The 14889-nt window shown below is 36.0% G+C and overlaps 2 protein-coding genes across 12 annotated transcripts in view; both read left to right on the top strand.

Moving 5' to 3' along the window:
* Positions 1-7112, top strand: part of LOC137032086 (uncharacterized) — a 33981-nt gene extending 26869 nt beyond the window's left edge. The window contains exons 8-9 of one of the 3 annotated variants that reach the window (XR_010896656.1): positions 6681-6750; positions 6836-7112. Coding sequence is in view for 2 of the 3 variants with exons in the window: in XM_067403623.1 (XP_067259724.1) it covers positions 3880-3995 (116 nt within the window). In the remaining variant the exon portion in view is untranslated. Of the gene's footprint in view, positions 1-3879; positions 6257-6680; positions 6751-6835 lie in introns of those variants that run through there. The other 2 variants (XM_067403623.1, XM_067403631.1) reach the window with 2 other exon arrangements.
* A 1700-nt stretch (positions 7113-8812) lies between these two features.
* LOC137032048 (roundabout homolog 2-like) lies at positions 8813-14652 on the top strand. 9 transcript variants are annotated; one of them, XM_067403601.1, is made up of 12 exons: positions 8813-8924; positions 9583-9699; positions 10745-10791; positions 10912-11070; positions 11158-11289; positions 11465-11686; positions 11797-12041; positions 12383-12485; positions 12881-13065; positions 13144-13208; positions 13435-13471; positions 14294-14432. In XM_067403601.1, the coding sequence occupies exons 3-11, from the start codon at positions 10755-10757 to the stop codon at positions 13457-13459; spliced, it is 1173 nt and encodes a 390-aa protein (XP_067259702.1). In that variant the 5' UTR covers positions 8813-8924; positions 9583-9699; positions 10745-10754; the 3' UTR covers positions 13460-13471; positions 14294-14432. The 9 variants fall into 9 exon arrangements, with proteins under 9 accessions (XP_067259702.1, XP_067259711.1, XP_067259644.1 ...); XM_067403610.1 differs by having other exon boundaries at positions 13147-13208; XM_067403543.1 differs by lacking the exon at positions 13435-13471 and having other exon boundaries at positions 14294-14652.
* The last annotated feature ends 237 nt before the right edge of the window (positions 14653-14889 follow it).

The raw sequence follows: 14889 nt of genomic DNA on the forward strand, positions 1-14889 counted from the left end.
GGCGGGACAGTTATGGCCGGAGCTAGGAGGCCACAATGAGAGAGGTGAATACGCTTGAAGGCTCCGGTATACTTCAAACAAAGTTCTTTTTCGTTCTTCGTTTAGGGGTAAAATGAAGTTCGAAATGCGTGACCACCAATATACTGTAAACGAACATGTGACACTGCCCACATTGCTGAGATCGACGTTTAGATGAATATGTAAACATGTTCCGTGCACTTTATTCTCAGGAACAAAATAAACACAACAAAAATGAGTGAACGGCAAGCATTTTTATAGAAAGCATAAGAAAAGCATCTGACCATAACAGCATGGGTATATAAGGCTAGCACTCCAGTCATGTCACGTCTTCATATAGCACTTTATTCAATAGATTGCTTAAAATCAAGCAGCTTTACAGTATCAAACATGAAAAACAGTGTTACTGCCTCATTTTTTTTTTTTTTACAAGCACAACTTCATGTACTATAAAGCAGCTATCCAGATTGTTCATGTTTTTACCCGCGGATCTCTTACCTCGATGAATTCAAACACACGAAATGAATCAAAGACGCGGCCCACGCGAGTGAAGGCGGAGCCTCAGCGCACACCTCCTATTACGTTATCGTCACGGACCAATGGTAGTACGAAGGTGTTTTGCAGCTGGAGCGAACTTTTCCTGAAAGTTCGCTTTGGCAAGCCGTTTCGAACTTCCAAAAAGAACACAATTTGGCCTGATTTTGTTCAAAATGACGTCACATCAGTTCGTTCTTCGGTTTCGTTTGAAGTATACCGGGGCCTTGAGATTGTCCAAACTCTCCAGTGGAAGGCCTGGTCTCCGAATATGAGCAAAAGTTTCAGAAACTGCTGTTGGGGGCCTGAGAACATGAAGGGGGTTCCATAGGTGATGGTTCACTTCGCTGTACCTCACGGGAGCACTATAGAGAGGACGAGTGCGAACAAACTGACAGTGGTTGTCGTTCGCCCTCCCTAGACCTGTGTGGGATGAGCTGACAAAAACTGCAGACTGCTGTTTTGCTGCTTGAAATTTTCCACCATAGCAATCACAGACTCTCCAAACAGGTTGTCATTAGATGTGGAGGCATTCAATAAGAAAGTCTTTTTCTTTAATTTCAGTAAGAGTAAACCAAAGGTGGCACTCTAGTGTTACCATTCCCAACATTGACCTGCCTATTGTGTGGGCAGTATGCTTGGTACTGTAGCTCTCAGCGACAAGTCAATGGCCTGTCTGAACTCCTTAACAGCCTCAGGAGTCAGGCCTTCTCCCTCATCCAGCGCTTTTAGTAAATTAACTTGATAAGCCTGAAGCACAGCCATAGCATGAAATGTGGCTGCTGCCTGTCCAGCGGCCATGTAAGATTTACCAACCAAAGAGAAAGTAGTCCTACATGGTTTGGAAGGCAGCAGGGGCATGACTTCCATGATGGAGAGAATTACTGTCTTAAAATCAAATTTATTACTACTGAGGATAATTGATTTAAAGATCATGACAGGTGTAATATGACAACAAAATAATATTATGATTTGTATTTGTTACACACGTTAGAGCGCTGCCAGCAGTATGCCAAACCAGGCAGCAACCAAGTGAGGTTTTATTGCTTCTTTGTTATTTTAGTCTATTGTTAATTTGACTTAGAACAGCCTCAAGATTATTTTTAGACTATTTAGACATAATTTCACCAAAACACTTTTGAATTACAGAAAGAAGCAAATACTGTGGTGAAAATTCACCTGTGAGAATAAAGTCAGGCCACTCAATAGTAAAATTATCAAACCAAATTTCAGTCCTTCCAGGATTTTGCGATTCTGCGATCGCTGAATTTATCGCAAAATCAAGTAAACGCCAAAGGATCTTGCATTTTTTCTTAATTGCCGCAGATTTTCCACAGTTTTTGGACTTAGACATGTCCTGTGATGCCATCGCAACATGCATGTTTGAGCCACTGCGCAGCTCGGACCAATAATAGACAACACGTCGCGACTGGAGTTCAGAGCAGCGGGCCGATCTCGATCACACAACATTTCTACATGTGCGCTGAGAAAAAAACGCTTGAATTCACCACAGAATTAATTTAATCGCTGTGAAATCTTGGGAGAAGCGTTCACATTCGTCTCAGAATTTTCTGTTAAACCACAGATAACAGATCAAAAGGTCCCACTGTGGACACTGTTTGATCTGATATGATATCTGATATTTAATCTGATATCTGTGGTTTAACAGAATTCTGCAACGAATTTAACATAAATGCTTTTCACAAGATTTCACAGCGATGTTATTAATTCTGTGGTGAATTCAAGCAGTTTCTTCCCAGCGCACGTGTAATCTGGAAACCATGAGAAACACTGGCAGAAATGGTCTAATGTTTTTGGTTGTGTTCATTTAAGTGCTTCACACAACTTTTCCCAGCACTTCAAAGCTTTAAACATTGCCCAGTTTGAATGTTATTTTTAATGTGATGTCCAAAACATTATTTGTTCATACTTCATAGTTTGTCCCCATTTATAAACTAAAGGTTTCATGATGTAGGAAAGCAAACACTTATTTAGAAATAAAAAAGAATAAATTACCACTGTATAGATGCTGCAGAGGAGCATTATTGGCTTATTATCCATTTCCACAACCTCGTATATATTTTTAATATTTATTAATAATAATAAAAAAGTGAATTCAATCTGCATCTCAACTCAAGCTCAGTCAGTCCTCCTCCACCAGAACTTAAAGGGTTAGTTCACCCAAAAATGAAAATTCTGTTATTTATTACTCACCCTCATGTCGTTCCACACCCGTAAGACCTACGTTCATCTTTGGAACACAAATTAAGATATTTTTGATAAAATCCGATGGCTCAGTGAGGCCTCCATTAACAGAAAGTTAAATTACACTTTCAGATGCCCAGAAAGACATATTTTAAACAGTTCATATGACTACAGTGGTTCAACCTTAATGTTATGAAGTGACAAGAATACTTTCCGTGCAACAAAAAAACAAAATAATGACTTTATTGAACAATATCTAGTGATGGGTGATTTCAAGACACTGCTTCATGAAGCTTTGCAGCTTTCCAAAACTTTTGTTTCGAATCAGTGGTTCGGAGCATGAATCAAACTGCCAAAGTCATGTGATTTTAGTAAATGAGGCTTTGTTATGTCATAAGTGTTTCGAAACGTTTCGAAATTTAATTGTTTCACACTGGGGGCGATAATCTCTGTGAAACCATCAAAACATGCTGTAAATTTTGAGAAAAGCTGCCGCAAATTCAGTCATTTTAGGCCGCAAAAATCAGAAAAAAGTCCCGCAAAATCCTGGAAGGACTGAAATTTATTTCTGAAAATCGAAATCAATTGGAAACATCTTATCTAACTCCCTAAACTTCTTCCCAGCTATCTGACCTTGACATTCTCAAGTTGCTTCTCACAGAAACTGTAGATTAGCTTTGCAACATCAAAGAAAGATGGAAACGCATACAAAACAATATCTTTTAGTTTTTTACCAAAAGTATGACAGAAAAGTAACCCAATACTTATACATATGTCACCTTTTATTTGTATTTTTATCTCTGTGCTCATCAATCAAAATCGAATGACTTAGATGTACGACATAACCACCACTGGGCAGAGACCTGCTTGAAACGTTCGGTTCATCCCCTTATGTTCTTAGATCGTTAGCACTCATTTGAAAAGTCACTCAGTCAGAAACAACATAAATTAAAAACAATTTTCAATACATGCAATGGTTATACATATATATCTTTAAGTCAACAAACATAATTCAAAGGTAATGCAAAAATCATGTAAGATTAACAAAATGAATCGTTTAAGCAGTAGCATTGACTGAATACAAATAAGAAAATAACACTTCTCTTGCATTACCCTCTCCAGCTGCTACAAGAGAAGAACTGCTGGAACTACAGAGAGACGTCCTACAGCTACAAAAGATAAAACTGCAGTTAGAGATTGAAAAACTCAAAAAGGAGAAGGAAAATCAAGACCTTTAAACTTCATTCTTAACAACAAACTTCTGCAGCTACAAAGTGAAGGGAAAATAACAGTCACATCAATTGACTAAAAATATGTTTTATGACAGACCTGAAAAGTTTTGTATTAAGTAATTTTAAGAACAAATATATTAACAAAACACCAATAATAAATATATAACTAATACATTCATATATAATATTAATACTACTAATAAATAGCACTGCTAATAAATAACATTACTTTTAAAGGTCCCGTTCTTCGTGATCCCATGTTTCAAACTTTAGTTAGTGTGTAATGTTGTTGTTAGAGTATAAATAAAATCTGTAAAATTTTAAAGCTCAAAGTTCAATGCCAAGCGAGATATTTTATTTAACAGAAGTCGCCTACATCGAACGGCCAGTTTGGACTACATCCCTCTACTTCCTTCTTTAATGACGTCACTGAAACAGTTTTTTGACTAACCTCCGCCCACAGGAATACACAAGAGTTGCGTTTGTAGAGTTTGTTTGTCGCCATGTCGTCGAAACGCTGTTATTTTCATCCCGCAGTCCAATCACCGGGTCTGATTCCGGCTCAAATTGATAGGGTAAAATTAAAGACATGTTTACAGTAACACTGAGCGCATGCATCTCTACGTTATGGTAAGAGGCGTGACCTTTCCGGGCAAGATGCGCTAAGAGCTGCTGTCGAATCACAACACAGGAACCGCTGGCACAATCAGAACTCGTTATGTATTTCTGAAGGAGGGACTTCATAGAACAAGGAAGTCATCGGCCCGTTTTTATGACAGTGAAAACAGCGGTATACAGATAAGTAAATTATGTGAAAAATTCTGTTTTTTACACGCGAAACATGAACACATGTTATATTGCACACTATAAACACAATCAAAGCTTCAAAAAAACACGAAAAACGGGACCTTTAATTGCAACTACTAGCCTACATTTTGTCATTAACATTACTAGGCTACTACTACTAATACATTTTATTATTAATATTGCTACTACTAATACATTTTATTTTTAATATTATACTGCTACAATACTTGGCTATATTACTCATTAAAGAATGCATTCACGATGGAACCTCTGACAGCAAATCCAGCCTCAAATCTTGTTGCAGAAGGTTTGCTTCATGAGCCTCATCTTCTTCAGGACCCTCTTCTTCAAGCACATCCTCCACTTCGTAGGCATGTGTTGGAATTGGACATTTAATTGTGTATGCTCATTTCCCCTATTTTTACATTTAAACTGTTTGCTGTTATCTAACACTCTATAACTCAATAAAATATATTTTTTCATACTGTACATACATTTTTGTTACATTTAAAATGATTTTTTTTTTTTGTGCTTTATTTTTTATTTAGTTAGACAAAATTGTAAAAAAGGTATTGGCCATAACATGGAAAAAATTATGAAAGTGATGTGTGGTGTCCCATACTCAGAATTTGTGCTCTGCATTTCACCCATCCAAGTGCACACACACAGCAGTGAGTATTGAACAGACACACACACTGAGATTTTGCTGTGGTGCCTGGGGAGTGATTGGGGGTTAGGTGCCTTGTTCAAGGGCACCTCAGTTGTGGGTATTGAGAGTGGAAGAGAGCGCTGTTCATTCACTCCCCCACCTACATTTCCTGCCAGTACTAAGACTCAAACCTGTGACTTTCTGATTACAAGTCTAACTCTCTAACCATTAGGCCACAACTTCCTCCGCTAATTCATATCAGCCAGAATTTTAATATCGCTGCATCTCTAGAAGGTTGAACATTGTCACTGACTTGAATTTTGTGGACAAAAAATCCTTCAATCCTTCAAAATATTTTTGTGTTCATCAGAAGAAAGTTCATTATAATTTTGAGACAACATAAGGGGCGTGTAAATCACTTAATTTCTTCTTGTTTATATCTTCTATATTCATATTACATTACATTTTTCCCCTTTCCTCTGCCCCTTGGCTGATAGAGAGCTGATGATTGTATACCAGACAAAACTGATCTCAACAGGATCTGGTGAACAGGTTTGAGTGTATATGCTGATGACACACATCTTCAGGATGTTTCCAGACTTTTCCCTCATAAACAAAGGTAGACCTTTGAGAGCTGTAGCCTTTCTTTGAGCAAGAACATTGGAGTTTCTGTCTGAAAGACAAAATAACAAATATGAAACAATGCATGTTATATCCAAAGAGAAGCATGGGACTTAGCTTGACAAACAGCTGGCACAATTTAACCTTTAACTAGAGATATATGATCACGTGCTAAATAATTACCTAATGATCAAGTTGGTCTAGGAAGATCTTCATCTCATCTCCATTCTCTGTACAACTTGATGTGTATTCATCCAACAAAGAAAAAAGGGGGCTCTTCGGATTTGTTTGTGTGATCCTGACACTCAGATATTGAATAATCAAATTTAAAAAAAGAATCAATACAGAGTCTTCACTATATTAATTAAATATGAATTTATTCTTGAAGATACAAAAGAGCAGAGACCCTGGAGATGACCCCAGTACCTCCACCGAACCCAGTATACATGCACACACCCAGCCAAGTCTTAATCTGAATTCACTGGGTCTCATTCATGAAAGATGAGCATAATTTATGTATAAATCATAAATCAATGTATGCAAACCAGTACAGAAATTCATTCTGTTCAGTTGTTGAGAAAAAGGCATTTATAAATATGATTTTGTTTGTACAGGGTGACCAGGTTGGCATATCACCTTGAGGATGTGCAGGAATTTCTTCTTCACTTTATAAATATGGTGGCGGTAATGATGATGACTTTCTCTTATCTGTTCTTGTTTTTCTCTACTTGTACATTCACTCATTTCAGCGTTTCTTTATGTTGGACAGAGGAACTGTCGGTCTGGCATAAATCCATCAGAAGCTTTCTGCTTCATGGTGGAAGAGAAGATCGTATGCCAGCAGTCACAAAAAGCCAAGTATACCCAACGAGTGGACTACATTGTCCAGCTGCCCGTTCCCATGGATCAGGCAACTAATATGGGTTAGACACTTGTTGAAATGTAGTTCACATTGAGAACTTACCGGGAAGACTGGATAAAATAACAATAGTATGCCTCTGTGGATCCATTGTTTTATCCTTCCTCTCATTTATCATCTTCTCTTCCTGTTTATCAGAGGAGCTACAAGAAGCTGAGCGTCGTCGTGAGGAGGCGGAGTCAACTGGAGCCCCTCCCCCTGCTGTGACATGTGCTCAAATCCCATTTGCTGCCTGTTTGGCTGCTCTCAGTGAACCAGAAACACTCACAGATTTCTGGAGCTCTGCAGTGCAGGCCAAAACCACTGCCACAAAGTAATTAATAATAATAATTTTCCTTTCAGTCAGTCTTTGCATTTCCTCTGTGTGTTTATGCATCTTTGTGTCTTAGGACCACTCGCTTTGCTTCGTATCCTGACCATCTTGTTATCCAAATCAAGAAATTTACCTTTGGCTTGGATTGGGTTCCTAAAAAAACTAGGTGAATTATACATTTTTTTGGCCATGTTTGATACTATAACATGTTAAATATATACATTTAAATAATTCAGTTAATTGATTGACAGCCATAGTTTGAAGACTAATATGATCATGTGAGCAGTGACATTCCTGACACGCTGAGTGTGCTCCGTGCCTTGGGGCAGCAACCAGGGGAGAAGATAAATTCAATTGAATTTATCTCGGATTTAAGCATGTAATTTAAGCAAGAAAGAAAAAAAAAAGAAAGAAAGAAAGAAAGAAAGAACGAACACAAAATCACACAAATTAGGGACTTAAATTTTGGTAACAGGTTACAAAAATTGCAAACCTCAAATAAAGTGAACAGAAAATAACTTTTTCACAGCCCATTTGTTGATTATTGTTTTAAGCCCTCTTTTGTGAATTTCTGTATTTGCAGAATAATGTTCTAGAGCGTGCGGTGGACTGGATCTTCTCTCATCTGGATGATCTGGAGTCCATGGATGTGTCTGAGGGTGGACGCTCAGAGGGAGGAAGTGAAGCCAGTCGGGAACCTCCTCCAGGACCACGTGTCCGTGATGGACCAGGAAGTAAGTGTGTTTGTGTGGCATTTATCAATTTATTATTATTATTTTTTAATATTATGCTCTCTTCTAATGATTTAAATCCTTTCTCATTTTTTGCATTGTAGAGTATGAGCTTTTTGCGTTCATCAGTCACATGGGATCGAGCACAATGTGTGGTCATTATGTCTGCCACATCAAGAAGGACCAACAGTGAGTGAAGTTCTGTCTCCATCAGCTGCCTCTACTCCCGCTATCATTATTCATATGCAGCTCTTGTACAGCAATATCATCTTCTCAGTATTAATTTTCTTCTTCTTTGTTTCTTTCAGGTGGGTAATCTTTAACGATCAGAAAGTTTGTGCCTCTGAGAAACCACCTAAGGACCTGGGCTACCTGTACTTTTACAGGAGAGTGGTGGAATAGAGTAAACTAGAATAGTATCTTTCTCTCTTTCACCCAGACACACACTATCACACACTTCTTTATCTGATCTACTGAAAAAAAAAAAAGTAGGCCCAACTCCTGCTTCTGAACCGATGCGCCATTTAATAAGTCAAAGCACTTCTCCATCGAATTTATTCACTTCCGAGAGAAATCGGACATAATAAAGATGGAATAAAAAAAAAAAAAAAAAAAAGAGATGTAGGCTGTGCGGATTAGAGTGTTCTTACTCGAAACGCCCATATGTTGTACAATGCCTTACCACACACTCTAGTCTCCTTCGTGCCTCCCCCTGATTGGATTGTGGCTGTTGTGACATCATTGCTTCTAGAGCTAAGCTCCACCTTCCTTCCCTTCATGTGTTCCAGAATGTTTCTGCAAAATGTTTAATGACAAGTTAATATCACTAAATCACAAAAAACAGCTAAATATTATATATTGGAATAAAAAAAATATAGAAAAATGAATGCAAAAGGTATTGTGCGGTTTCAATTTCTTTCTTATGATTTGTTCTCCTTTTTGGGGGGGAGGAAAGAATTCCTTTTGTTCTTTTTGCTTTAAAATAAAAATGTGTCTCTGTGTCTTGTGATTATGGTGTGTATGAAGGAATTTTCTGCCACATTCACTGTGTCAGCAGTAATGATCATTTTATAGGAAGGACATGAATGCGTTTACTGGCAAAACTGAAAGTGCAAAGATTGATAAATGTAAACGATTTAAATATAATTACTAACTTTTATATTCATACATTTAAACAACACATTTAATTAAGAATATCTGGTTAAAAATAGAAAGTTAAAGGGTGGTTTATGTCTTACTGTTGTCAAGCATTGATGGTAAGTCAAAGCTCTTGGTAACGTGAATCTGCATGGCGTAAATATCTGTACTGAGACGTAAATCCTTGCATCAGTGTGCACATGCTATTTAAGCAATATTGTTAGGTGTAAAATACTAGCATCGATTCATTTTTAACGATGTATATCACGTTATTGTGACCCTGTTTATAAGCTTAATTCTCAAATCTAAAAAGGATTTCCCACTGAGAAGTGCATGTGAGAGGCGTTTTCTGCCCTACATTGGTTGTTGCTCTCCAAAAAAACATTTTTTTCTTCCGCTCTTTTACCTCATTTCAGTTTCTAGTGCAGGTTTTCGTATCGACTGATTTCTCACACACGCTGGTTTGCCAGTTGGACTAAAGGCGCAGAATTTCTTTGAAACGTTTTCAGCAAAACATAAAACAGCATTCAAACGTGAGTATCAACAACAGAGCTTTCAACTATAAAATATATTGCCTCACTTGTCTTGCATACGTGAAGGGTTTTAAATAAAAGGGGAAAAAACAACAAATCTTCAACTGAATCTTGCTGCATGTGATCTAAGAAAAGATATATTCGTCTTAAATTTCTTGATGAGATTGATATCATATTTAACAACCAAAAGAGGAAAGTAGGCCTATTTCTTTTAACACTCAAACTTGATGCTGATTTATAATTTTTATCTTTTCTGTTTATACATTTTCGTTTAATGCTTCTTAAATATATCGTCATAGAAATATATAAGGACTGATTTACTCTAATGATAAATAAAACAAAACAATTTAATTAAAAAAAAAATAAAAAATCAAAAAATCAAATGTAGGCTATATAATTGCCTGTTTTAAAAATCTAAAAGTAGCCTAAACGACATAAACGATTACAAGATTATAACGTAAGGATTTTGCAGGATTTATGAAGATTTGTCTGCTGGTTACAATAATCTGTTATAACAATATTGAAATAGAAATCCTCATTTGCACCACAAACACTATGAGAAATGAACCTTGTAGCCTATGTTACAATACATTATAAAGCTTTCATATAAAAAAGGGAACAATAAACATTTTTATTCTTTTTTTTTTCCCTGTATCTACCTGTTTGTCTACAATTTGAAGGCATCATATATTTTGCTGGTAATAAAGTGATTAGCCTAATAGTAATACAAGTGTACTGGATATTTATCTTAAATTATTCAAATTGAATTTTAATCAGTTGAAATTAGGACTATTATTTACGGAGGAAAAAAACAAGATCAATAGAGAATGAAACAAAATTACAGAAAGTAGTTGCACTTGTGGCTCACAGCCACATATGTTGTTTTCCTGTTTGCTCTTTTTTTCTTAGTTGTAAAAGGCCTCTTTTCATATGCAAACGTTTATCAGATAGGATGTTTTTCAATGAAAAAAAAAAAAAAATCATCAATATAATGCTGGGCTTTTGATTTAAACTTTTTCTTTTCATTAATTTTTTTTTTTTTAAGAAGGAACAGAATGCCAACTTGCAAGATCCTCCTTTTTCTCCTTCTTGGTGAGCATAAATAAACTCATAAAGTGCACTGTACTGAAGTACCTTTTATTTTAAACAGTCTGTAATTACTCTTCCTGCAAAACTTTGCTTTCTTTAACTCCCCTTACTTCTCTCCGTCAGCACTGTGTACATCGTGTGGGGAATGTGATGTCACGTATGGTCAAGTCGGGGGTGAGGTTATCATGGATTGTGAAGTACCTCAGAACACTGATGTAGAATGGAAACTGAATGACACTCTCATCATTAAAATTAATGGCAGACGTGGAACTAAACAGAAGGGTATCAGTTTCTCCACCTTTTGATACAAAAATTATTGAATATGAAGTATTGTGAGTAGTCACACTATAATTGTTTTTATTTTTAAAGGTTCTTCCCATATTAAGGATAAAGTAAGTGTAAATGGAGGATCTTTGAAGGTTCCCAGACTGGAGACAAGAGACTCTGGAGTTTATTCCTGTAATTCAGGAAAACGTACATACACTTTGCATGTTGCGTCAGGTGAGAGACGACAGCAGTGGCGAGAACCAGCAGTTGTCTTTTTATATATATATATATATATATATATATATATATATATATATATATATATATATATATATATATATATATATATTGATTTATTTTTTTAAAAGTATTGTATATTTCATATTTACTCACCTTTTTTCTCCCTCAGTCTTTGCTAAACCAGGCCCAGTGCTGCTGCAGTCTAGTGATGCAGAGCTGCACTGTGACATTGGTGAAAACCCAAACACTGAAGTAGAGTGGCAGAGACCCTCTAATGATAAAAAAAAGGATAAAAAAGTAATTAAACTGAACTCTGTGACTTCAAATGATGATGGCCAGTGGACATGTCTGTTCAAAGATTTGAAGCTCACTTTAACATTGGCTGTTGTTGGTTAGTGTCCCTCCGTAGTTATTATTCAACATAAAAGTGTATTATTATTATTATTATTATTATGATATTTCACATTTCATACTATCAACGGCATTTGTCTGGGTCTCCAGCAGGTCTCCAGACCAGAGCTGTTAAAGTTCCTGAAGGGGAAAACATAACACTCCCCTGTTCTCTTCCTCGGAGTGTATCTCAACGTGTTGTGGGTGGGAAATGGACGGCTGACCATATCCCCACAGTCTCTTTCCCAACCTTGAACACGGAAACCAAAGGCTTACACTGGAGTGGCAATGATTCATCAAAAGTCACATTTACTAGTGACCGACTCAACATCAACTATGATGTCATGTTGACAAATGTGAATACCTTACACTGAACTTGATTTGAATGAAAATGACATTTTCATGTTACATTCTTAAAATATATGTTTCTTTTTTTTTTTTTTTTTTTTTTGCAGTGATGCCACACAAGTACTATTCTGGGTTCCTCAAAGAACCTTTAAGTGAAGAGTTCTTAAAATACCCATGTTTTGTTTTTTTATTTGAAGACTGTATAAAATGTATAATCTGAATAACCTTTGTGATTTGAAAAGGTTCCATGGATGTTTAAGGTTCTTCATGATGGAACCACAGATGCCAATAAAGAACCTTTAAGAGATTTTTTAGAGTGTAAGTTGACAGTCATTTCTTATTCTCTCAGGCGCAGCCTAGTGATGAAGGGAAGTATGTGTGTACTGTGGAGTTTGAGGGAGGAGTGAAGCTAACTGCAGAGACGAATTTGACAGTTGTGTCCAAATCTTCAGGTAAAACAAATTACATTTCACAGCTTTACATCATATATCAGAACCATATCAGTTATCTGCAGCTGATGCTAGAGATTAGTCAATATTGAATAGATATTGGACATTTAATTGTGTATTATTATTTCCCGTTTCTACATTTAGACTATGTTTGCTGTCATCTAACTCTTACTTTAAAAACAATATTTTCATACTGTACATTAGTTGATACCTGAATTCTTGTTACATTAAATGATTTTTTTTAGAGATTGATTTCTTATTTAGTTAGACAAAATTATCAGTCAGACTTTTAATTTTGCTGCACCCCTACAAGGATTAATAAAATTCCTCAATAGAAATGATGCCCTTTATGTGCCCTAAGCAAAATCCCAGCTCAACAGCTCAGTTTTATTTTTTAGTGAACACGGGTGGACAGAGACCCACAGAAAAGAAAGGGAAAACATCTGCAGGTGGTGTAACATGGAAAAAGGAAGTGTTTGGCCTACAGCTGTGGATCTGGATTGCCGTAGGAGCTAGTTCTGTGGTTCTGATCGTACTTATCATTGTGACTGTTCTCGTCCGGCAAAGGAACAAACGAATGAAGGTGAGAGAAAGAAAGGAAGAAAGCCAGCATGCATGCAAGATAGGAAGTGGCTCATTTTTTTTTTTTTCTTTTATCTAGAAGAGAGTGAAAAAGCTGAGATCCATGCGGCAGCCCCTTACAGCCAAAGACTACTGCCGATGCAGGTACCTCCTCTTCCTTTACTCTGTGTAATACAGTGAAACTGGTATTACTCACAGTGAGGCTTACTAAAAGTTTGTATGGCCTTTATATTGTTTTAAAGGGATAGTTCACCTCACAATAAACATTTTGACACAAAAGAAGACATTTTGAAAGCTTTTTTGTCAATGAAAGTCAGTGTTCAAAAGTTGTTTCAATGTTCTTCAAAGTACCTTCTTTTGTGTTCTACAGAAAAAAGAGAGTCAAAAAGGTTTAGAATGACATGACGGTGAGTCAGTGATGACAAAATGTTCATTTTTGAATGAACTTATCCCTTTTTAAAATAATGCCATTTCGTTATATATTTTGTTAAAATTAATTTAATTTGACATTAGCATTGGTTGATATTACGTATTTAACAGTTTCTTCTCATTTCCCTATTGTTACATTTAGATTACCATTGCCTTTTTAAAACTGTTCATAATTATACCTAAATTCACTTTCAAGCATTTTAAGAGACTGACAATTTTTTGTGAACTTAAAATGTGAAATGTGAACCTATTTTGACAAAATAGTGTGGAATTTAAATAATCTGCCATTTATACAAAACAAATATAATTTTTATATCTGTGCATCCCTATTGTTTACACCACATTGTAGTAATGTACAAAATGGATAAACAAAGTTGTTATATTCAGTGTTGGGGAAAGTTACTTTTAAAAGCCGTGCTTTACAATATTGCAATTACGTTACTTAGTTTCTTTATTTAAAAAAAAAAAGTAATGCATAAAGTCATTGCAAAAAAGTAATGCAAAAAAGTCTTTTTTTGCATTGCTTTTTCTCAATTGGGCCAGGCTTGCTTGTTTATTAATAACAAAGTCATTTGTTATTTTATTAGTTATTTGAAAAAAAGTAATCTGATTATGTAACTCATTATTTGTAATGCATTACCCCTAACACTGGTTATATTTACACAATTACACATTTGGTTATTGATATTTCCTTATTCGTAGTTAATAATTCACATGAGTTTAAAGTACAAATGAACTACACTTTTAAAACAATACTAGGGCAGTATTACAGATGTCTCACAGCATTTGTTTGTTTTTAGAGCTGAGAGTGAGGTGGAGTTGGTACAGCAAGAGAGGCCGCTTCCAGTGCCCAGACAACAGCGCAACCCGCGTACACGTACAGCAGGACCGAACCATACAATCGAGAAGAGAAGAGAGCAAGACTACTGAGAAAAAAACCATGCCACACTGGGCCTGTGCTTTTAAATGTGCTTTTTGCTTAATGATGCCAACAAATAAGACATGCACTTTTTGCTTCAGATGAATGAATATGCCATTGTTACTGTAACTTTAAAACATAATGTATATTTTGCCTAGTATATAATATAATTTTTTTCACAACAAGAATGTTGAATATTTCAATTTTTCTTTCAAAAATAAAAATAAAAATATTCTTTTAACATGCCTCTACATGTGATGGGTGGGTGCTGTGTGTGTGTGTGTGTTTCCCCACATTTGCACTATAGCTTTAATGAGCAGAATTAAACTGGTGCAGCTGGAATTGTTTTAGTTCACAGGTGTCCATATGTGCACAGCTGTTCACAGACATCGAAACAGAACAGAACAATGACTCAAATGTTTATTTTTTATGTAATTATATACAGCAATTAATAAATTATACTTCTTATATGAAGAA

The sequence above is a fragment of the Chanodichthys erythropterus genome, chromosome 2, assembly GCF_024489055.1.
Source record: "Chanodichthys erythropterus isolate Z2021 chromosome 2, ASM2448905v1, whole genome shotgun sequence".
In the NCBI taxonomy this organism is placed as follows: Eukaryota; Metazoa; Chordata; class Actinopteri; order Cypriniformes; family Xenocyprididae; genus Chanodichthys; species Chanodichthys erythropterus.

Bases quoted from the DNA above. Each gene is read 5' to 3' on its own strand.
- LOC137032048 (XM_067403543.1), top strand. From the start codon at position 10,755: ATGCCAACTTGCAAGATCCTCCTTTTTCTCCTTCTTG. The intron at 10,792-10,911 runs GTGAGCATAAAT...TCTCTCCGTCAG, and splicing joins CCTCCTTTTTCTCCTTCTTG to CACTGTGTACATCGTGTGGG. The intron at 13,066-13,143 runs GTGAGAGAAAGA...TCTTTTATCTAG, and splicing joins AAAGGAACAAACGAATGAAG to AAGAGAGTGAAAAAGCTGAG.